The sequence below is a fragment of the Oncorhynchus mykiss genome, chromosome 10, assembly GCF_013265735.2.
Source record: "Oncorhynchus mykiss isolate Arlee chromosome 10, USDA_OmykA_1.1, whole genome shotgun sequence".
Classification (NCBI taxonomy): domain Eukaryota; kingdom Metazoa; phylum Chordata; class Actinopteri; order Salmoniformes; family Salmonidae; genus Oncorhynchus; species Oncorhynchus mykiss.
Genome location: NC_048574.1, coordinates 13,172,883 through 13,197,211, shown reverse-complemented (window position 1 = coordinate 13,197,211; position 24,329 = coordinate 13,172,883). Strand labels below are relative to the sequence as shown.

The following is a 24,329-nucleotide window of genomic DNA, read 5'->3' as shown; positions in this document are numbered from 1 at the left end:
ACTCTTCGCTGGCCATGGCAGAACACTGACATTCCTGTCTTGCAGGAAATCACGCACAGAACGAGCAGTACGGCTAGTGGCGTTGTCATGCTGGAGGGTCATGTCAGGATGAGCCTGCAGGAAGGGTACCACATGAGGGAGGAGGATGTCTTCCCTGTAACGCACAGCATTGAGATTGCCTGCAATGACAACAAGATCAGTCCGATGATGCTGTGACACACCACCCCAGACCATGACGGACCCTGCACCTCCAAATCGAGTACAGGCCTCGGTGTAACACTCATTCCATTGACGATAAATGCGATTCTGACCATCACCCCTGGTGAGACAAAACCGTGACCCATCAGTGAGCGAAGGAGGTGTTTAGCCTGTTCGGATGCAAGACGTGGCTGGTTTTAATTTTATAATCCGTAATTGTTTGTAGACCCTGCCACATACGTCTCGTGTCTGAGCCGTTGAACTGGGACTCAACTTTGTCCCTATACCAACGTTTAGCCTGCTTGATTGCTTGAGGGGGGAATAACTATACTGGTTGTATTCTTCCATTGTATGTAAGACAGCAAGCTAATGTTTTACCAGTATTTTTGGGGCAATTGTCTAAGAGCAACATGGTTACAGGTTTACTCATTAAATGCAATCATCCCCTCTGAAGAGAAATACAGTGATGTGACAAGTCTCTTTAGATACAGTGCATTTGATCGTTGACAACAGTCAATTCTTTAAAAAAAATGTTTACCGAGCTAAACTCAGTGTGGGAAAAACAACCAACAGATACAGCTCGTTCAAAGGTGGCTCGGAGAATAGCCAATCAGAGTCCTTGATGACATAACGCATTGGGACAGCAGAAGGATGACACTCCATCTCTTGACAGCGTGAGCAGCAACACCTCATCTCGCCTCTGTACATCACACTGTGTCTGACTGATATGACTACCACTGCAGTCACAGGCACAGCGCTAACACTCCATACGAAATAACTGTGTGCCGCAGCTACTTCACACTCAAGCCTGCAAACATACTGTAGCTTGATTCTTCTAATAATGCACAGTAACACTGGAGTGGTTATCTTTACTTTCCACAACACACGCAGAGAGAGAGAGGCAAGTAGCTCAGGGTAGAGCATGTCTCATTCCAGCTATAGTATTTTTACTGTTGCAGTCTTTTGTGGTCTCTCAAGAGTCAGAGTCGATTGGCAAATTAGTATCTGATAGTGGGGGTATTGATATTGAATCCCTACAGTGCTATATAATTATGAATTAGGTTTTACTTATTGTTTCTACACATTCATAGGTAAGAAATACTGGACTTCCTTTCCAATCTTTACCTTACATCCTAGTCCCACAGTCTACTGAAAACCCCATGAGAAATATATGAAGAGAAATACATCAGTCAGATGTGTCAGCTACTTATCCAACAGACAAATCTAGGTTTGTGTGTTCATTCACCCCAGTACCATATTCACCCCAGTACCATATTCACCCCAGTACCATATTCACCCCAGTACCATATTCACCCCAGCACTCAGTAACAGAGAGAAAGTCACATGTTAGAGGATACATACCAACGAGCAGTGTTACTATTAAAGATAAAGAAATAGAGCGCATTTAGTTTGTGCTGCCTCACGAACAGCACAGAGAGAGTGGCACTGGCGGCGATTAACCCACTTTCATCTGTCACTCCGTCTAATCTATTCCGTAGCGCAGGCCTTGGCCATTATCGAACGCTGCTAGAGGACAGGTGGGGAGATTATCGTTCCACAATGAGTGGCACAAGACAATATGTTCTCAATTCCCAACGCTACTGTGTGACAAGCAAATATGACGCAGCAGCAGCCAAAGTGCTAAACATCCCAGCTCATCGTTCACTGACAGCAGCACCTCTGAATCAGTTTATTACCACTGTAGACTAACCACAGGGAATCGATTACATGCCTGCCTTCCCTTGACATTTGGAGCACAGTCCCTAATTGCATGATAAGCCATCTCTGCTGCATCATTAATAATAATGTAAGCAGCATATCATTAGTGTTTGTCACTGTGCGTGTGATTGCTGCTAGAGGAGCATGAGGGTATAGCTAGACTACAGTCCCCCTAGCCGTTCGATGCTAGAGGCTCATCCAGCAGCATTCTGTCAGACTGTCTATGTTCCTTCAAGGCTAAACACCCTCCTCTAAACACCCTCCTCTGCTGCTCCCAGCTATCCCAATCTCACACTCACCATGGGTACCATAATTTAGGCCCCATAGGAATTCCTTTGTCATCCTAACACATCTCTTAGCTACAAAATGCTGAGTTTCAAAACTATTTCCAATACTTTCAAGGGTTTTCCAATCCTTTCCATGATTCCTGAAATGAGTTCTAGGGCCAGCTGTCTTTCACAGCTGTGAATCCAAGTGTTTTCAGCTGGCACCCATCAGCATTAGAGAGCGATGTAGCATGAGAGTAGGTCTGAAACTAAAAGGTGGAGTGGGAAGGAGAGATGGCAGGGGAGGAACAGCAAGCAGCACATGATACAGGATATGTATATGTATATGAAGAGTGGATGAAGGGGGAGAGAGGAAGCAGGTAGGGTGTGCAGACTGTTGTGGACGAGCGACGCATAACACAGTATTTGAGAAAGCGAAACAACATGAAAAATAACTTGAACAGACAGTATAGAAACTTGGCATAGAGGGTCAGGGTCAGCAGATGTGGGCCTTACTGACGATGAGCAGGTATAATTCTGGTACTATAAAGCCTCTCCCAACTTCAGCCCAGCTAACTCAGCACACAGGCATAGTGAATTGACAACTAAGAGTGGCTGTAGCCAGGGCCAATCAACAGTGATTCTAGAGCAAGTTAAAGCTCTAGGAACAAATGTTAAATGAGTGACAGACATTCTCTTTGTCACTCCCTCTGTCTCAATGCAATTCCTGCTAGAGAATTCCCCGGTTCACATGCCTGATAATAATGACTGACAATGACAGATAATGGTTGGTAATGACAGGCATTATCATCTACAGCCTGTGATAGGAGCACAGTTAAGTCAGACTTATGCTAGCTAACTAGGCCTACGTCCCGGCAGCTGTTCAAATTCACCAGCCCCGTCAGTGTCCCAAAAATGACCAACAAGAGGATAACCAACAGTTCTAGGGGGCCCCACAACCAACAGTGTGTGTGAACCTAGTCACATGATTGTAATGGGCAAGCAGGTGGCCCATTGAACCATATAATGGCTGAACTATATAATGACACTAATACCATATAGACTGGACTTTACAGCCTGTATGTATAATGAGCCATGAGAAGCATCCCTTAGCAGAGCAGACAAGTGGGTGCCTTCAACAATTAGAAGTCAAGTTGATAATTATAGTCTTGTTGAATCTGCAGTGTGAACTTCCTGCCATGAGTGCTCGAGACAGTTTAATTTGGGAGTGTTCATCTTGTTGCATCTAATTAAAAGCAGAATGTCATTGTTTAATTGTATGGAAATAATGTGGCCACTTACATACACCAAGACCACCGAAAAAAATGATCAATGTTTGATGATTACGATTTCACATTTGACAATGTACTAGATACTACTGTATTGTTCTGCAAGCACAATACACAACAACCGCATGTGTCTGTATATCCAGACGACTCAGAAGACCTTTTCCTATAATGAATATTAAAACCCTATCATGTACTGTAAGGTGAGGACGAAGCTCAACATGCAGTAGGACCACAGTCTACCATTAGAAAGACCTCTTAGCTTTCAAACATCATTTTTAAATGGTGCTTGATGGAAGCCTGCGTGCTGGAATCTCCAACGTAATAAATCCACTAAGGCAAATGATTCACACGGAAACATTAACATTTCCTATCCGAATCGCAATTGCCTCTTAACTGTAACAAGCTGCCATTTGTTTCATTAACTATAATAATAAAGGCTGGTGTGCTGCATATACAGAGAAGAGGTTTATAGCTTTTCAGATATTCATTTCAGTAAAGCTGGTGAAATGAAAGAGGGACATATCAAAGCTCAGAGGCAGCCATTATGACAATTAATGGCTGACTTAACATGTGTTATGTTAAGTCAGCCATTAATTGTCATATAGCTCGCCTTAGCTTGTGACTCATATGTGTAATGGAGGAGATGGTCATGTGACATGGCCCTCCACACATCTCTTCGCTGGTAAAAAAAAATCTACATAGCAACTGTCACGTTCTGACCTCTATTTCTGTTGTTTTGTATTTATTTAGTATGGTCAGGGCGTGAGTTGGGTGGGCAGTCTGTTTGTTTTTCTATGTTTTGGGGCATTTCTATGTTTTCGGCCTAGTATGGTTCTCAATCAGAGGCAGGTGTCATTAGTTGTCTCTGATTGAGAATCATACTTAGGTAGCCTGGGTTTCACTGTGTGTTTGTGGGTGATTGTTCCTGTCACTGTGTTTGTCGTCACAGGATAGGACTGTTTTGCGTTCTCACATTTCTTGTTTTCGTTAGTTTGTTCATGTGTAGTGATTTATTAAAATATGAATAACCACCACGCTGCGCTTTGGTCCGCTTCTCCTCCTCCTACAGACGAACGCCCTTACAGAATCACCCACCGCAACAGGACCAAGCGGCGTGGTAACGGGCAACAGCGGCACAAGGAGGAATGGACTTGGGATGATGTGTTGGACGGCAAGGGTTGCTACACATGGGAGGAGATCCTGGCGGGAAAGGATCGCCTTCCATGGGAACAGGTGGAGGCAGCGAGGAGAGCAGAGGCAGCCGGAGAGAGGAGCCGGCGATATGAGGGAACACGGTTGGCAAGGAAGCCCGGGAGTCAGCCCCAAAAATTTCTTGGGGGGGGGGGGCTAACAGGGAGTATGGCTACGCCAGGTAGGAGACCTGAGCCAACTTCCTGTGGTTACCGGGGGGCTAGAGAGACCGGGCAGGCACCGTGTTATGCTGTGGAGCGCACGGTGTCCCCAGTGCGGGTGCACAGCCCGGTGCGGTACATTCCAGCTCCGCGTATCGGCCGGGCTAGAGTTGGCATCGAGCCAAGTGCCATGAAGCCGGCTCTACGCATCTGGTCTCCAGTGCGTCTCCTTGGGCCGGCTTACATGGTACCAGCCTTGCGCACGGTGTCCCCGGTTCGCCTGCATAGCCCAGTGCGGGCTATTCCACCTCGCCGCACTGGCAGGGCGACCGGGACCATTCAACCGGGTAAGGTTGGGCAGGCTTGGTGCTCAAGAGCTCCAGTGCGCCTGCACGGCCCGGTCTATCCGTCACCACCTCCACGCACCAGCCCTCCGGTGGCAGCTCCCCGTACCAGGCTGTCTCTCCGGCCCATCCTTGCAGGGGCTCTCTCCTCTCCAGCGCTGCCGGAGTCTCCCGCCTCTCCGGCGCTACCAGAGCCTTCCTCCTCTCCAGCGCTGCCGGAGTCTCCCGCCTGTTCGGCGCTACGAGAGCTACTCAGTCCGGCGCTTCCAGAGCCTTCCTCCTCTCCAGCGCCGCCAGTGCCGCTCGTCAGCCCAGCGCCGCCAACGCCGCCCGTCTGCCCAGCGCCGCCAGTGCCGCCCGTCAGTCCGGCGGTTCCAGAGCCTTCCTCCTCTCCAGCGCCGCCAGTGCCGCCCGTCTGCCCAGCGCCGCCAGTGCCGCCCGTCTGCCCAGCGCCGCCCGTCTGCCCAGCGCCACCCGTGCCGCCCGTCTGCCCAGCGCCACCCGTGCCGCCCGTCTGCCCAGCGCCGCCAGTGCCGCCCGTCTGCCCAGCGCCGCCAGTGCCGCCCGTCTGCCCAGCGCCGCCAGTGCCGCCCGTCTGCCAGGAGCCGCCAGTGCCGCCCGTCTGCCCAGCGCCGCCAGTGCCGCCCGTCTGCCAGGAGCCGCCAGTGCCGCCCGTCTGCCAGGAGCCGCCAGTGCCGCCCGTCTGCCAGGAGCCGCCAGTGCCGCCCGTCTGCCAGGAGCCGCCAGTGCCGCCCGTCAGCCAGGGGCCGCCAGTGCCGCCCGTCAGCCAGGTGCCGCCCGTCAGCCAGGTGCCGCCCGTCAGCCAGGGGCCGCCAGTGCCGCCAGTAAGCCAGGGGCCGCCAGTGCCACCAGTAAGCCAGGGGCCGCCAGTGCCGCCAGTAAGCCAGGGGCCGCCAGTAAGCCAGGGGCCGCCAGTGCCGCCAGTCAGCCAGGGGCCGCCAGTAAGCCAGGGGCCGCCAGTGCCGTCAGTCAGCCAGGGGCCGCCCGAGCAGCTGCCCCTCTGTCCAGAGCAGCTGTCGCCCCTCTGTCCCAAGCTGCTGCCGCCCCTCTGTCCCGAGCAGCTGTCCCTCTGTCCCGAGCAGCTGTCCCTCTGTCCCGAGCTGCTATCGCCCCTCTGTCCCGAGCTGCTATCGCCCCTCTGTCCCGAGCTGCTATCGCCCCTCTGTCCCGAGCTGCTATCGCCCCTCTGTCCCGAGCTGCTATCGCCCCTCTGTCTCGAGCTGCTATCGCCCCTCTGTCTCGAGCTGCTATCGCCCCTCTGTCCCGAGCTGCTATCGCCCCTCTGTCCCGAGCAGTTGTCCCTCTGTCCCGAGCAGCTGCTTCACCTCTGTCCCGAGCTGCCCCTCTGTCCCGAGCAGCCCCTCTGTCCAGTGGGGTCATTGAGAGGGGTGGCCATGGTGAGTAAGCCAGGGAGGCGGACAATAAGGCGGACTAAGACAATGGTGAAGTGGGGTCCGCGTCCCGCGCCAGAGCCGCCACCGCGGACAGACGCCCACCCAGACCCTCCCCTATAGGTCAAGGTTTTGCGGCCGGAGTCCGCACCTTTGGGGGGGGGTACTGTCACGTTCTGACCTCTATTTCTGTTGTTTTGTATTTATTTTGTATGGTCAGGGCGTGAGTTGGGTGGGCAGTCTGTTTGTTTTTCTATGTTTTGGGGCATTTCTATGTTTTCGGCCTAGTATGGTTCTCAATCAGAGGCAGGTGTCATTAGTTGTCTCTGATTGAGAATCATACTTAGGTAGCCTGGGTTTCACTGTGTGTTTGTGGGTGATTGTTCCTGTCACTGTGTTTGTCGTCACAGGATAGGACTGTTTTGCGTTCTCACATTTCTTGTTTTCGTTAGTTTGTTCATGTGTAGTGATTTATTAAAATATGAATAACCACCACGCTGCGCTTTGGTCCGCTTCTCCTCCTCCTACAGACGAACGCCCTTACAGAATCACCCACCGCAACAGGACCAAGCGGCGTGGTAACGGGCAACAGCGGCACAAGGAGGAATGGACTTGGGATGATGTGTTGGACGGCAAGGGTTGCTACACATGGGAGGAGATCCTGGCGGGAAAGGATCGCCTTCCATGGGAACAGGTGGAGGCAGCGAGGAGAGCAGAGGCAGCCGGAGAGAGGAGCCGGCGATATGAGGGAACACGGTTGGCAAGGAAGCCCGGGAGTCAGCCCCAAAAATTTCTTGGGGGGGGGGGGCTAACAGGGAGTATGGCTACGCCAGGTAGGAGACCTGAGCCAACTTCCTGTGGTTACCGGGGGGCTAGAGAGACCGGGCAGGCACCGTGTTATGCTGTGGAGCGCACGGTGTCCCCAGTGCGGGTGCACAGCCCGGTGCGGTACATTCCAGCTCCGCGTATCGGCCGGGCTAGAGTTGGCATCGAGCCAAGTGCCATGAAGCCGGCTCTACGCATCTGGTCTCCAGTGCGTCTCCTTGGGCCGGCTTACATGGTACCAGCCTTGCGCACGGTGTCCCCGGTTCGCCTGCATAGCCCAGTGCGGGCTATTCCACCTCGCCGCACTGGCAGGGCGACCGGGACCATTCAACCGGGTAAGGTTGGGCAGGCTCGGTGCTCAAGAGCTCCAGTGCGCCTGCACGGCCCGGTCTATCCGTCACCACCTCCACGCACCAGCCCTCCGGTGGCAGCTCCCCGTACCAGGCTGTCTCTCCGGCCCATCCTTGCAGGGGCTCTCTCCTCTCCAGCACTGCCGGAGTCTCCCGCCTCTCCGGCGCTACCAGAGCCTTCCTCCTCTCCAGCGCTGCCGGAGTCTCCCGCCTGTTCGGCGCTACGAGAGCTACTCAGTCCGGCGCTTCCAGAGCCTTCCTCCTCTCCAGCGCCGCCAGTGCCGCTCGTCAGCCCAGCGCCGCCAACGCCGCCCGTCTGCCCAGCGCCGCCAGTGCCGCCCGTCAGTCCGGCGGTTCCAGAGCCTTCCTCCTCTCCAGCGCCGCCAGTGCCGCCCGTCTGCCCAGCGCCGCCCGTCTGCCCAGCGCCACCCGTGCCGCCCGTCTGCCCAGCGCCACCCGTGCCGCCCGTCTGCCCAGCGCCGCCCGTGCCGCCCGTCTGCCCAGCGCCGCCAGTGCCGCCCGTCTGCCCAGCGCCGCCAGTGCCGCCCGTCTGCCCAGCGCCGCCAGTGCCGCCCGTCTGCCAGGAGCCGCCAGTGCCGCCCGTCTGCCCAGCGCCGCCAGTGCCGCCCGTCTGCCAGGAGCCGCCAGTGCCGCCCGTCTGCCAGGAGCCGCCAGTGCCGCCCGTCTGCCAGGAGCCGCCAGTGCCGCCCGTCTGCCAGGAGCCGCCAGTGCCGCCCGTCAGCCAGGGGCCGCCAGTGCCGCCCGTCAGCCAGGTGCCGCCCGTCAGCCAGGTGCCGCCCGTCAGCCAGGGGCCGCCAGTGCCGCCAGTAAGCCAGGGGCCGCCAGTAAGCCAGGGGCCGCCAGTGCCGCCAGTAAGCCAGGGGCCGCCAGTAAGCCAGGGGCCGCCAGTGCCGCCAGTCAGCCAGGGGCCGCCAGTAAGCCAGGGGCCGCCAGTGCCGTCAGTCAGCCAGGGGCCGCCCGAGCAGCTGCCCCTCTGTCCAGAGCAGCTGTCGCCCCTCTGTCCCAAGCTGCTGCCGCCCCTCTGTCCCGAGCAGCTGTCCCTCTGTCCCGAGCAGCTGTCCCTCTGTCCCGAGCTGCTATCGCCCCTCTGTCCCGAGCTGCTATCGCCCCTCTGTCCCGAGCTGCTATCGCCCCTCTGTCCCGAGCTGCTATCGCCCCTCTGTCCCGAGCTGCTATCGCCCCTCTGTCCCGAGCTGCTATCGCCCCTCTGTCCCGAGCTGCTATCGCCCCTCTGTCTCGAGCTGCTATCGCCCCTCTGTCTCGAGCTGCTATCGCCCCTCTGTCCCGAGCTGCTATCGCCCCTCTGTCCCGAGCAGTTGTCCCTCTGTCCCGAGCAGCTGCTTCACCTCTGTCCCGAGCTGCCCCTCTGTCCCGAGCAGCCCCTCTGTCCAGTGGGGTCATTGAGAGGGGTGGCCATGGTGAGTAAGCCAGGGAGGCGGACAATAAGGCGGACTAAGACAATGGTGAAGTGGGGTCCGCGTCCCGCGCCAGAGCCGCCACCGCGGACAGACGCCCACCCAGACCCTCCCCTATAGGTCAAGGTTTTGCGGCCGGAGTCCGCACCTTTGGGGGGGGGTACTGTCACGTTCTGACCTCTATTTCTGTTGTTTTGTATTTATTTTGTATGGTCAGGGCGTGAGTTGGGTGGGCAGTCTGTTTGTTTTTCTATGTTTTGGGGCATTTCTATGTTTTCGGCCTAGTATGGTTCTCAATCAGAGGCAGGTGTCATTAGTTGTCTCTGATTGAGAATCATACTTAGGTAGCCTGGGTTTCACTGTGTGTTTGTGGGTGATTGTTCCTGTCACTGTGTTTGTCGTCACAGGATAGGACTGTTTTGCGTTCTCACATTTCTTGTTTTCGTTAGTTTGTTCATGTGTAGTGATTTATTAAAATATGAATAACCACCACGCTGCGCTTTGGTCCGCTTCTCCTCCTCCTACAGACGAACGCCCTTACAGCAACTTTATGGGTAATAATGATATAATAATAATGAACAGGAACTCCCCACCTACTCACTTAAAACTACCAAATAAAGTATATAAAATAACTAATAAACTTTTAAAATTTCTAACTTTCCTCAAGATTCCTAAATCTACAGGTTTCATATTACAAAAGAAGTATTAATGATGTAAAGTGTAGAGGGCAATCTTCAACATTCTCATTACTATCACGAAATAGCCTCACCATGTAAACGGTGACATACCAATCTTCAACATTCTCATTCCTATCACGCAATAGCCTCACCATGTAAACGGTGACATACCAATCGTCAACATTCTCATTCCTATCACGCAATAGCCTCACCATGTAAACGGTGACATACCAATCGTCAACATTCTCATTCCTATCACGCAATAGCCTCACCATGTAAACGGTGACATACCAATCTTCAACATTCTCATTCCTATCACGCAATAGCCTCACCATGTAAACGGTGACATACCAATCTTCAACATTCTCATTCCTATCACGCAATAGCCTCACCATGTAAACGGTGACATACCAATCTTCAACATTCTCATTCCTATCACGCAATAGCCTCACCATGTAAACGGTGACATACCAATATTAGGAAGGTAATATAGCCATAATGAGGCCGTGTAGTATTGCAGGAAATTAGCTTAAATGTTTTTAGTTTTTTTAAATCTCAGCCCCCATGGCAAAATGTGTGGAATTGCAGGAAATTAGCTATTGAACAGCAACATTTTTGGTCAGAGCACACCCACTACCACTACCACGCCTCTCCGCAGAGTTCCACAGAAGGAAGAGGTCAACAAACTGGTTTCAATTTCACTTTTCAATTAAACTACAAAAGTCTAGTGTCTTTTCGATACAATCAGCAAAATAGTTATCTGAGACAAACACAGACTATGCAAAACAAAAGTTCCCCTGAGAACCCTGTTCTGTGACACACAGAGGGATATGCTGGTTCTATCATCACCAAGGCTCCCAATAACTCAAACTCCAGAGAGTATAGACATCAAGACCAACAACAGTTTCATCTGTTGACCAACTCATTGGTAGTTTTATACAGTGCCCGCCAGAGGTTTGGACACACCTATATAGTAACCAAAAAAAGGTGTCAAACAAATCAAAATATATTTTATATTATAGATTCTTCAAAGTAGCCACCCTTTGCCTTGATGACAGCTTTGCACACTCTTGGAATTCTCTCAACCAGCTCCATGAGGAATGCTTTTTCAACAGTCTCGAAGGAGTTCCCACATATCCTAAGCACTTCTTGGCTGCTTTTCCTACACTCTGCGGTTCAACTCATCCCGAACCATCTCAATTGGGATGAGGTCGGGTGATTGTGGAGGCCAGGTCATCTGATGCAGTCCAATCACTCTCCTTCTTGGTCAAATAGCCCTTACACAGCCTGGAGGTGTGTTTTGGGTCATTGTCTTGTTGAAAAACAAATGAAAGTCCCACTAAGTGAAAACCAGATGGGATGGCGTATCACTGCAGAATGCTGTAGTAGCCATGCTGGTTATGTGTGCCTTGAATTCTAAATAAATCACAGACAGTGTCACCAGCAAAGCACCCCCATACCATCACACCTCATCCTCCATGCTTCACGGTGCGAACCACACATGTGGAGATCATCAGTTCACCTACTCTGCGTCTCACAAAGACATGGCGATTGGAACCAAAAATCGAAAATTTGGACTTATCAGACCAAAGGACAGATTTCCACCGGTCTAATGTCCATTGCTTGTGTTTCTTGGCCCAAGCAAGGCTCTTCTTATTATTGCTGTCCTTTAGGAGTGGTGCCAGTCAAAAGCAATTCGACCATGAAGGCCTGATTCACGCAGTCTCCTCTGAACAGTTGATGTTGAGATGTGTCTGTAACTTGAACTCTGTGAAGCATTTATTTGGGATCTGCAGCAGAGAGAACTCTGCGTCTTCCTTTCCTGTAGAAAATAATAAAAATAAAGAAAAACCCTTCAATGAGTAGGTGTGTCCAAACTTTTGACTGGTACTGCATGTGTAAACCTTATGTCATCACTATCTAAACTGTCTTTTGTCTGTCTCTCTGAATAAGAGTGAACACTCCTCTATGTTGTCTGGCTGACCATTCACTGAGCATGACCTCCGGCCAAACTGACGTTTCCTCCATCAATAGAGTAGAGTAATTAAATGCAGGGTGAGTCATCAGGGAACCTCTATGGGGATCCCCTTGAAAGAAGTGGAAGCCCTTGAGAAAGCCTACAGTGTGGTAAAGGGAGGGGGTGGAGATGGTGAGGGAGAGTGGGATGTAAGAACGTAAAGCCATCATCATCATAATGAATCAATGTGCTGTGCATTTGCATTGATAGGGAACTCATTATTAGCATACATATGAACAATCCACTTGATATTACACTTTCTTAAATGTACTATCGAGCGAACGAGTGGATATACAATTGATCCCAAATTCTACAGGGACGTATCCAAACAAAAGCTAATGAATTATGTAAAATGCAGTATGTGCTGATGTTGCTCTCCTCTCCTTACCCACATAAACCCACTCTCTCTTGTGAATTCCCTCAGCATATACTTTTCCCTGAATGATACATGCATATGCAATATATACAAAGCCAGTGGGCCTGCCTGTGACAGTGCTATTTGTTGATGGGCCCAGCAGTGGTTATCTCCCCTGGCTGTCAGGTGGAAGAGGCAGGTGAAACAGGCCTGAGGTAAAAGGCCTTTGAGTGAAAGGGAGCCAAGAAACCATTACAGGGCAGGTGAACTGAAAATGAAACCATTCGCCATGTAACAGGCAGTACGTCAAAGCCTGATGAAAAAAACTATAAAGAATAAAACTGAATATTTTTTATTAGTTAAAAATTTTTCAGGAAATGTAATTCATGGCAGTTTAGTATTTTTACTAAAAGGGATTACGCAGTATTATTAGGACCTTTAACTGTTAAAAAGACATGTAATGTCTCAGTCAGGATTACAGGCTAATCACAAGAATCACATGAAGAATGAGAATCGAGTAGATCGGGGGGGGGGGGGGGGGGGGGGCGACAAATTTATTAGCCTTCCCTGTGAAACTTCTCTTCCACTTGTTCCTTTCTAAAAGGCTTTGGTTGACAAACAGTTAGCTTTACACTAGTCTCTGAAGCCCAGGCTTCGCTCGCTTAGTCAGCGAGACAAGATTTGGAAGGATGGCTTCTCGATACTGTACATGTCATTGAGCATGTCATTGAGTACAGAAGACTAGCCCAGCCAAGACAGATTATTCACTATCAACATGTATCATAACCCACAGTAAAGATCATCCCTAATGTTGTTGAATAACCCACAGTAAAGATCATCCCTAATGTTGTTGTATAACCCACAGTAAAGATCATCTCTAATGTCGTTGTATAACCCACAGTAAAGATCATCTCTAATGTCGTTGTATAACCCACAGTAAAGATCATCCCTAATGTTGTTGTATAACCCACAGTAAAGATCATCTCTAATGTCGTTGTATAACCCACAGTAAAGATCATCCCTAATGTTGTTGAATAACCCACAGTAAAGATCATCCCTAATGTTGTTGAATAACCCACAGTAAAGATCATCCCTAATGTTGTTGAATAACCCACAGTAAAGATCATCCCTAATGTTGTTGTATAACCCACAGTAAAGATCATCTCTAATGTCGTTGAATAACCCACAGTAAAGATCATCCCTAATGTTGTTGAATAACCCACAGTAAAGATCATCCCTAATGTTGTTGAATAACCCACAGTAAAGATCATCTCTAATGTCATTGTTTAACCCACAGTAAGGATCATCTCTAATGTCATTGTTTAACTCACAGTAAGGATGATCTCTAATGTCATTGTTTAACTCACAGTAAGGATGATCTCTAATGTCATTGTATAACCCACAGTAAGGATGATCTCTAATGTCATTGTATAACCCACAGTAAGGATCATCTGTAATGTCATTGTATAACCCACAGTAAAGCAAGGCATGAGCTTCTGTTTCAATGGAACCATCATTGCAGAAAGTACATACACGTTTATATAGGGGAGTGTTTGTGTGTTGAACAGTGTCAATAGAGAGACTGTAGCACATATGCATGTGCTTAATCTCGGTTAACCCAGAACTAAAGTCTTGTGTAATTGGTCAGATGCTCGATTACGTTTTGGGTTCATACAGCGTGTGTTAAGAGAAGAGATCACAACCTGAACGAACAGTTCCATCCTCTCTCTTTGCACGTAACTGGCAAGTCTATGGCCCAAGTGTCCTCTCCCCTTCCGAAATGCGAAAGATGCTAGCACCTGCCAAATCGTGATTTATCCAAAGCACCAGAACTAATACTGCCTGTTATCTCACGCATATCATTGTATCATGACAGATCTTTGGTACCATTTATGTTAATCTGCACACGAGAGATTAGTATGTGCCATACGTAGGACTCTACAGTAGCATCTAGTCTGAAATATCTTCTACATCCCTTACGGAGATAACCTCTATTGCATTTTGTCCATTACGTAACGCAACAGTCATTTCACATTACAACTTGATGAGTAATCATGACTGGAGACCAGCAACATATTAGGGGGCCAGGGATGAGCCAGTCAGACCAACCCTATGACCAGTCCTACAAAACTGATACATCCCCACGCACAGGCTCTATTGTAGACTTTATCCAAAGGCTTTTTGAAAGGCTTATGCTATTGGCTAGCCTAGTCCCATACAGCAGCCAATATGTATATCCTTGCCATGGTTAAAGCACAAACAGACTGGACCATTAGGCTAGCAGTATGCTAATTAAACGTCATAATGCTAAAGGGTCAATGTGACAGAAATTACTGCTGCGCTCAGCTAGCATAGCTAGCTATGCTAACTAACAATACCAGCTTCATGAGTCATGTCAGACACATTGTAAGTGATGACAGCACAGTAATAGATTGAAGTTCCTTTGTTTATTTCAATATATCTTCTGGAGTTTCTCTTATCATCCATCCACAGATTAAATCAGGTCATTTATAATTCAATTAAAATGGGTAAATATCTCATCAACCCACGGTGATGGGTCTGTGATGCAAGCCTATTTCACTCCTATTCCAAACATATTGAACAACCACTCACTAGTCACTGCTGTTCTGCCCACAGTCGCGAAACAGATTCAGACTGCATTAGATGAAGAGAGAATGTTGTTTTAAACCTCTTCTGACTGGATGAGAGATGATGGATCTTCTTTCTGTATATACTTCCTCTCTTGATTCAAAAGCCCATCAATAAACCATCATAACACAGACAAATTCAGACTCAATTAAAGATTTGCCATAGCACTCAGACTACAATATATGAAACGTATTACAATAAATGTGTCCAGCTATGCCAACATAAACACGCCTTGGGCAAATGTTACTCCACATTATAAACTGGGTGGTTTGAGCCCCTAATGCTGATTGGCTGAAAGCTGTGTTATATGAGACCATGTAGATAGGGTATGACAAAACATTTATTTTTACTGTTCTAATTACTGTTTCCTGTTATTTTTACTGTTTATAATAGCAATAAGGCACCGAAGAAGTTTGTGGTACAGTATATAGCTAATATACCATGGCTATGGGCTGTGTGTCTGCTTTGTGTCACGAATAAGAATAGCCCTTAGCCATGGTGCCTTAATGCTTAGTTATATCTCTCAATCACTAAAATCATACAGTATAGTCATCCTTTGATACAGCACAGTCTGTTCTGAACCGTGATATCTGGATCTCGTCAGCTGCCATGAGTTGAATGTGTTGTGCTCCAAAATGGAGGGCTCTGCACTCTGAACACCTTCTCAAGTGATCAATAAGCTCCTCTTGGCCTTTATCTACATCAATAATGGTATTTCTGTTGTTTGGCTCATCCTCATCAGTGTGTATTTCTTTCCCTGTGGATACTGTTGGCATAGTCTTCAACAATAAAATGACTCCGTCAACAGTAATATGGCTCAACGTGGAAGAAAATAAGAAAGAAAAAAAAGAAAGAAATTGCACTATAAAATACAGTGGAGGGCAACACTGCACTAGATACTGTAGGGCAACACTGCACTAGATACTGTAGGGCAACACTGCACTAGATACTGTAGGGCAACACTGCACTAGATACTGTAGGGCAACACTGCACTAGATACTGTAGGGCAACACTGCACTAGATACTGTAGGGCAACACTGCACTAGATAATATAGGGCAACACTGCACTAGATACTGTAGGGCAACACTGCACTAGATACTGTAGGGCAACACTGCACTAGATACTGTAGGGCAACACTGCACTAGATACTGTAGGGCAACACTGCACTAGATACTGTAGGGCAACACTGCACTAGATACTGTAGGGCAACACTGCACTAGATACTGTAGGGCAACACTGCACTAGATACTGTAGGGCAACACTGCACTAGATACTGTAGGGCAACACTGCACTAGATACTGTAGGGCAACACTGCACTAGATACTGTAGGGCAACACTGCACTAGATACTGTAGGGCAACACTGCACTAGACACTGTAGGGAAACACTGCACTAGACACTGTAGGGCAACATTGCACTAGACACTGTAGGGCAACACTGCACTAGACACTGTAGGGCAACACTGCACTAGATACTGTAGGGCAACACTGCACTAGACACTGTAGGGCAACACTGCACTAGATAATGTAGGGCAACACTGCACTAGATACTGTAGGGCAACACTGCATTAGACACTGTAGGGCAACACTGCACTAGACACTGTAGGGCAACACTGCACTAGACACTGTAGGGCAACACTGCACTATATACTGTAGGCAACACTGTACTATATAATGTAGGCAACACTGCACTAGATACTGTAGGGCAACACTGCACTAGATACTGTAGGGCAACACTGCACTAGACACTGTAGGGCAACACTGCACTAGATACTGTAGGGCAACACTGCACTAGATACTGTAGGGCAACACTGCACTAGATACTGTAGGGCAACACTGCACTAGATACTGTAGGGCAACACTGCACTAGATACTGTAGGCAACACTGCACTAGATACTGTAGGGCAACACTGCACTAGATACTGTAGGGCAACACTGCACTAGATACTGTAGGGCAACACTGCACTAGATACTGTAGGGCAACACTGCACTAGACACTGTAGGGCAACACTGCACTAGATACTGTAGGGCAACACTGCACTAGATACTGTAGGGCAACACTGCACTAGATACTGTAGGGCAACACTGCACTAGATACTGTAGGCAACACTGCACTAGAGTCTACCACTTAGCCAACCATTCATCACCTAAGAGTCACTAGCTACCTGGAGTTGCAGTTTGTCTTGTTTTCTGGGTGTTCTATTGTGTGTCTGTCTCTAAATCATATGAACCATAAGCAACATGAGGTGCATGACCTTCCCTCCAACCTCACAGGCTGCCGCTCCAAATGGAGAGGCCTGACCCCAAGGATTTACATCGCCCAGCCTTACATCTAACCTTTGCTCTCTTCCCAGGGCCGTGTGTGGAAGAGCACGCAGGAGCAGAGTACCTTTCGGAGGGAACATGCATTCAAACACAGGCCTATTATATACCTGGAACGCTGGATGAACATACAGTGAGCTCCAAAAGTATTGGAACAGTGACAACATTTGTATTGTTTTGGCTCTGTACTCCATCACTTTGGATATGAAATGATACAATGACTGAGGTTAAGGTGCAGACCGTCAGCTGTAATTTGAGGGTATTTTCATCCAACCTTTTAGAACTTACAGACCTTTTTGTACCTAGTCCCACCATTTTAGGAGACCAAAAGCATTGGGATAAATTCACTTATATTTTTATTACAGTAGTCAAAAGTTTAGTGTTTGGTCCCATATTCCTAGCACGCAATGATTACATCTCGTTGTGACTACAAAACTTGTTAGATGCATCTGCTGTTTGTTTTGGTTGTGTTTCAGATGATTTTGTGCTCAATAGAAATGAATTGTAAATTATGTAAAGTGTCAATTTGGAGTCACTTTTATTGTAAATAACAATAGATTATGTTTCTGAACACGTCTACATTCATGTGGATGCTACCATGATTATGGATCATTCTGAAGGAATTGTGAATTATGACGAGTGTGAAAGTTATAGACGCACAAATATTATATCCCCAAGACATGCTAACCTCTCACCATTACAATAACAGGGGAGGTTAACATTTTTGGGAGGATATGATATACAGTATGTGTGTCTGTAACTTTCTCACTCATCATTATTCACGATTCATTCAGGACTATCCATAAGCATGGTATCCACATTAATTTAGAAGTGTTTAAAAACATATCCTAGTCACAAGCGTGATGTAATCATTGTGTGATAGGAATATGGGACCAATACTTCACTTTTGATTACTTTATTAAGTTAATTTAACCCAATACTTTTGGTCCCCTAAAATGGTGGGACTAGGTACAAAAAGTGCTGTAATTTCTAAACGGTTCACCCGAAATTGATAAACACCCTCAAATTAAAGCTGACAGTCCACACTTTAACCTCATAGTCATTGCATAATTTCAATTCCAAAATGCTGGAGAACAGAGCCAAACAACCAAAAATGTGTCACTGTCCCAATACTTCTGGAGCTCACTGTATGTGACTCGTGGCACATTCCAACCACAGACCAAGTAGCTGTCCACCACAGCTCCCTTTGCTGGCTTTAATGAATTTACATTGTCTGAGGTAGGTAGAGACATAGTGCTGCTAGAGTACCATGGAGGACGGTAGAAAAGGATAGGTTGTCGGTAGAGATGAGAGAACTGGAAGTTTTCTTTCAACCAACTATGTGTTCTGAGTTGATAGAGAAGAAGAAAGCATCTGAATCCCTGCTGTGAACTTAAGAGGACATGAAAGAGGGGCCACCAGAGAGTCATATTTGGACCTTTGCTGCAGGAATGGGGAAACACCTTGCGATCTGGCCTCGATGGGCTAGAGTGTGGAAACACCTTGCGATCTGGCCTAGATGGGCTAGAGTGTGGAAACACCTTGCGATCTGGCCAAGATGGGCTGGAGTGGAGAAACACCTTGCGATCTGGCCTAGATGGGCTGGAGTGTGGAAACACCTTGCGATCTGGCCTAGATGGGCTGGAGTGGGGAAACACCTTGCGATGTGACCTAGATGGGCTATAGGGCCAAAGCTCTTGAGCAGATATTGATAAAAGAAACAGGCTTTTCTTGTCCATTGATAGAATGGACTCTACGAGGCCCTGCTGGAGATGACGTATGATTTGGTGCTGCCTGTATTGCTGCCTGTTTCCTCTGGTTGACTGGCCAACTGGCTGGCTAGCTGACTGGCTGGCTGTGAGTGGTACAGCTATGGAGAATGTGTAGTGAGATCTATCACTAATCCTGTTCCTTTAGGTGCAGTGTGAAAGTCCCAACCCAGAGATAAGAGGGTGATGGGCCAACCACAGAGGACCTAGAAGAGCACAATCCCTTTCCTGTGTTGACTTCCAGCCTGGCTTTGTGGATTAGCACAACGCTGTAATAGTCGCTGAGCATATTTGTTGAAAGCATTAAAGGTAAAATCATTACCTAAAACAATAACCCAGCTGCTTCATTCAGGGGTTCAGCCAACCAGGAGCCATGGATTAGGCCGTTTATTAGGAGATTAAACATAACCAAGGCCAGCTTTTTGCCATCACACAGGGGTCGTCACATAAAGGGAGTGTTTCCCATGAAATGCCATGAATGACGAGAGTCCACATTGCCACAGGGAGGTGCCTACCTTGACAAAACCTTCAGTTCATGGTGCGTTGGTCACTCACTTTGGTTACACAGTGAAAATCTGTGTTTAATCCAGATGAATGCATGCAGAAGTCAGAGCCAGACAAATAAAATGTAGAAGGCACTAGACCAGTGATCTATGATAAATGGAGGACAAGGGCAACTTCCACCATTAAAGACTGTTTGTGAGCAATCATACATCTTGTTAATCATACATCTCGTTTTAAACAATAAACCCAACTAGAATTGCATTTGGTCTGGGGGACGAATACAATGACAACAGTTTAAACTAAGACCTTTGGGTATTTGTGCCAAAAATAGCCAGTTGGGTGCTCTTAACTTCATACTATGAGGAGCCCCATTTCAACTGGAAAAAAGACATTTCCCACTGGACACACTGGTTGAATCAACGTTGAAGTGACGTCCGTGCCCAGTGCCCGCTATTTCATCCCAAATACAGTCATTGCAATCCTACTCAACAGAAATCTAAATATATGTATTCATAACATTATTTATATGCACAGAGATAATAATCATGTCCATTTCAGTGTCATTAAATGGGGCCTTATCCGTCTTTTACAATGGAGGCGTACCTTTTCCCACAACACTCAAAATGTACAAATGACAAAACAACCAAAAAACACGCTAATAGCACAGATTAGCAGAGAGATTGGCATGGTGACAGGAAGCATAATCATGGATTTTGTCAAAAACATTCTCAGAGGATTGGTGTAGGGACCATTCCTCTCAGGCAGAGCCCAAAACCCTGTCTCTCTCGACTGACGTGCAGTTCTGACTAATAGCACTAGGGGATGCTCTTGCATGAAGCAAAACTTTTGCCTCCACTTCAGTATGTACTTCATAAATTCCTTAAAACGTTAGTAAATACTTCCACTACATGTAAACACATTACAAAGACTTAAACCACAGGTATGCAAGATGTTGTGTTCATCCATTACGGCAGGAAATTATATAATCAACTGCCATAAATTGATATGCAGGTTACAACCTGAAACGTGTTAGGAAACATTCACAGATGTGAAACTCTGTTATGGGTGAATTAGCAACAACATGCACCTAATGGCTAGGCGTATCGGTGTTAATTTAAAAAGGTCGATTGTCATAGCTCTGAGAAGACTACATATTTTAGCATTGGTTTGACTGGTAACCTACTCCATGCAGTGCACTGGGTTTCCTTTAGGAAAGACAATGCATATAATATTAGGGCAATGCCCACAAACCATTGGGAGAGTGATAATCGAGTACTTACCATATTGACTTCAGATACCATATCTATGCTGGCTATGTCTATATTCATCCCCACTCCCACAGGGGGACCTAGAACAAACCAACAAAACGGGCCGTAATGTTAACCATTTAATGATTTTTGGTTTATAACATTAATATCATAAACCACAAATGTAACCCTTTGCATAGCAACTGCCTAGCAGCAGCACACGAGCAATCAGTCATTCATTTATTGTCAGCCAGATAACACGATACAATATGGGATTTCAAAAAGCAGGTGCGCACGGTGTCTCTGATGTTTCTTCACAAAACACAGTGCATGGTGTTCATTACGTCTAAATGCTTCCGATTAAATTGGAATTGTATACCTATGTCGACAGCTTGTATTTGTGTAAGCACCCAGCTAAATGTCAAGGGTTTTACACCTGAATAAAGATATAGCAACGTTCGTAAGGTAGACACCAATCGCCAACATAACAATGGGTTAGGGAATTTATCATCTCATTCCATGACACTACAGTCAAAAGGTGTATCATTGATTGAGCCTACAACTTCTAATAACCTTCTAGTATTGTGTTAAAAAGTGATCCTAATCCGTGTCGTTAGCACACGTGGAACGAGGTGGCCCGATGTATGTATAGGCTACCTGGACAAACTGAAGGGTAGGCTACGTGCGTTTAACTTTAAAAAATAAGACGAGGGATTTGGAGGATCTACACAATTAGAGCAACAACTGAGTGTTATAGGGCTGACAACAGAAAAGTAAATTACAGTTTGTATTAAATTAATTTAATTACCTCCAAAATCTGGCCTCAAGCGAATGTCATATCCTTTCAACAGTCTATCCACCGTTTCTTTTACGATTGACATATTGCTAGGGTCATTGACCCTAGAGAAGGAGAAGGAATACATTCTTAGATGTGCAAGCTTCCAAAGGCATTATTGAAGTGTTTTCTACAGTGTATAACATATTCATTCGAAGTGAAGAGCATCTAAGCCGACCACTTACCTTTGCGCACAGACCACAGCCACTATTACGAGGAAGGTCCAAACCCCAAAGTATCTCATTGTTCTTATTCTCAACACCGCCATAGTTTTGATATGATTTTGGATTTCAGTGAAGACAGACGTGATCCAACTTATTCTGGCCAGTGCAGTAATTCCAATGTGTGGCGCATGCGCATGCTTTACCACAACATCAAGGAGCAGTGGCTACTGATGCTGGTGGCAGAGCAATTTCCAGGACAGATATTTTTTTATTTAATGGGAAAGTGAAGCCAACAAGTAAGTGAGGCAAACGGATGCTTCTCCCTCGCCATTCAATATTTAATAAAACTGTGAAATAAACGTAATATAGATTAACCTTTACTTTCTTTATTTTCTTATATTCCGTTAATACACGTGGTTTATTCCAATAAAGAGCATGTTTTAAAACTACAACATGCTGAACGAAGTGGGAACATGGGAAAGAGGACTAGGAGAAATTAGGATGAGGTGTTGCATATGCTACTTTGTCTAACATCAATGCACGCATTTACAGATTCGTGGTTGTTGCACCCTGATAATGTTGGAGGGGAGCTATGTGTAGCCACAGCTCCGAGAGCGCGCGTGAGGGCTTTTAAAGGTGTAGAATGATGAGCAGAAATATTGTTAGGTAATCATCGGATTATTTGTTAGTTGTTTGTTCAAAGGAGAGGGGGCAACATTTCTTATAGTACCTTCAAACACTACATGTATAGCCTAAATAAACCTATAATGGCATTTTTGAAAACCTCTTGGTCAATCAAGGAAATGGTCAACTCCCGTGTGGATCTGTCCATGGTTCTGAAATTAGAGTTAAGGATGTTGCGTGGTCAATCTGACCTCTGCATTGGCTGTGCAGCATTTCAAATCAAATCAAATTTTATTTGTCACATACACATGGTTATCAGATGTTAATAAGAGTGTAGCGAAATGCTTGTGCTTCTAGTTCCGACAATGCAGTAATAACCAACTAGTAATCTAACCTAACAATTCCACAACTACTACCTTATACACACAAGTGTAAAGGGATAAAGAATATGTACATAAAGATATTTGAATGACTGATGGTACAGAACGGCATAGGCAAGATGCAGTAGATGGTATCGAGTACAGTATATACATATGAGATGAGTAATGTAGGGTATGTAAACATAAAAGTGGCTAGTGATACATGTATTACATAAAGATGGCAAGATGCAGTAGATGATATAGAGTACAGTATATACATATACATATGAGATGAGTAATGTAGGGTATGTAAACATTATATTAAGTGGCATTGTTTAAAGTGGCTAGTGATATATTTTACATCAATTCCCCTCAATTTCCATTATTAAAGTGGCTGGAGTTGAGTCAGTATGTTGGCAGCAGCCACTCAATGTTAATGGTGACTGTTAACAGTCTGATGGCCTTGAGATAGAAGCTGTTTTTCAGTCTCTCGGTCCCTGCTTTGATGCACCTGTACTGACCTCGCCTTCTGGATGATAGCGGGGTGAACAGGCAGTGGCTCGGGTGGTTGTTGTCCTTGATGATCTTTATGGCCTTCCTGTGACATCGGGTGGTGTAGGTGTCCTGGAGGGCAGGTCGTTTGCCCCCGGTGATGCGTTGTGCAGACCTCACTACCCTCTGGAGAGCCTTACAGTTGCCGTACCAGGCAGCCCGACATGATGCTCTCGTTCGTGCATCTGTAGAAGTTTGTGAGTGCTTTTGGTGACAAGCCGAATTTCTTCAGCCTCATGAGGTTGAAGAAGCGCTGCTTCGCCTTCTTCACAACACTGTCTGTGTGGACCAATTCAGTTTGTCTGTGATGTGTACGCCAAGGAACTTAAAACTTAATACCCTCTCCACTACTGTCCCGTCGATGTTGATAGGGGGATGCTCCCTCTGCTGTTTCCTGAAGTCCAAAATCATCTCCTTTGTTTTGTTGACGTTGAGTGTGAGGTTATTTTCCTGACACCACCCTCCGAGGGCCCTCACCTCCTCCCTGTAGGCTGTCTTGTCGTTTTTGGTAATCAAGCCTACCACTGTAGTGTCGTCGGCAAACTTGATGATTGAGGTGGAGGTGTGCATGGCCACGCAGTCGTGGGTGAACAGGGAGTACAGGAGATGCCTGAGAACGCACCCTTGTGGGGCCCCAGTGTTGAGGATCAGCGGGATGGAGATGTTGTTACCTACCCTCACCACCTGGGGGCGGCCCGTCAGGAAGTCCAGTACCCAGTTGCACAGGGCGGGGTCGAGACCCAGGGTCTCGAGCTTGATGACGAGTTTGGAGGGTACTATGGTGTTAAATGCTGAGCTGTAGTCAATGAACAGCATTCTCACATAGGTATTCCTCTTGTCCAGATGGGTTAGGGCAGTGTGCAGTGTGGTTGCGATTGCGTCGTCTGTGGACCTATTGGGGCGGTAAGCAAATTGGAGTGGGTCTAGGGTGTCAGGTAGGGTGGAGGTGATATGGTCCTTGACTAGTTTCTCAAAGCACTTCATGATGACGGAAGTGAGTGCTACGGGGCGGTAGTCGTTTAGCTCAGTTACCTTAGCTTTCTTGGGAACAGGAACAATGGTGGC

The 24,329-nt window shown here is 47.3% G+C and overlaps 1 protein-coding gene across 1 annotated transcript in view; it reads right to left on the bottom strand.

Moving 5' to 3' along the window:
* LOC110533363 (gamma-aminobutyric acid receptor subunit beta-2) overlaps nt 1-21,949 on the bottom strand; it is a 92,138-nt gene extending 70,189 nt beyond the window's left edge. The window contains exons 1-3 of the mRNA XM_021617491.2: nt 21,751-21,949; nt 21,539-21,630; nt 20,764-20,831 (exon numbers count right to left, since the gene is read on the bottom strand). Coding sequence (XP_021473166.1) covers nt 20,764-20,831; nt 21,539-21,630; nt 21,751-21,833 — 243 coding nt within the window. The 5' untranslated portion in view covers nt 21,834-21,949. The remainder of the gene's footprint in view (nt 1-20,763; nt 20,832-21,538; nt 21,631-21,750) is intronic.
* Between the last annotated feature and the right edge of the window lie 2,380 nt (nt 21,950-24,329).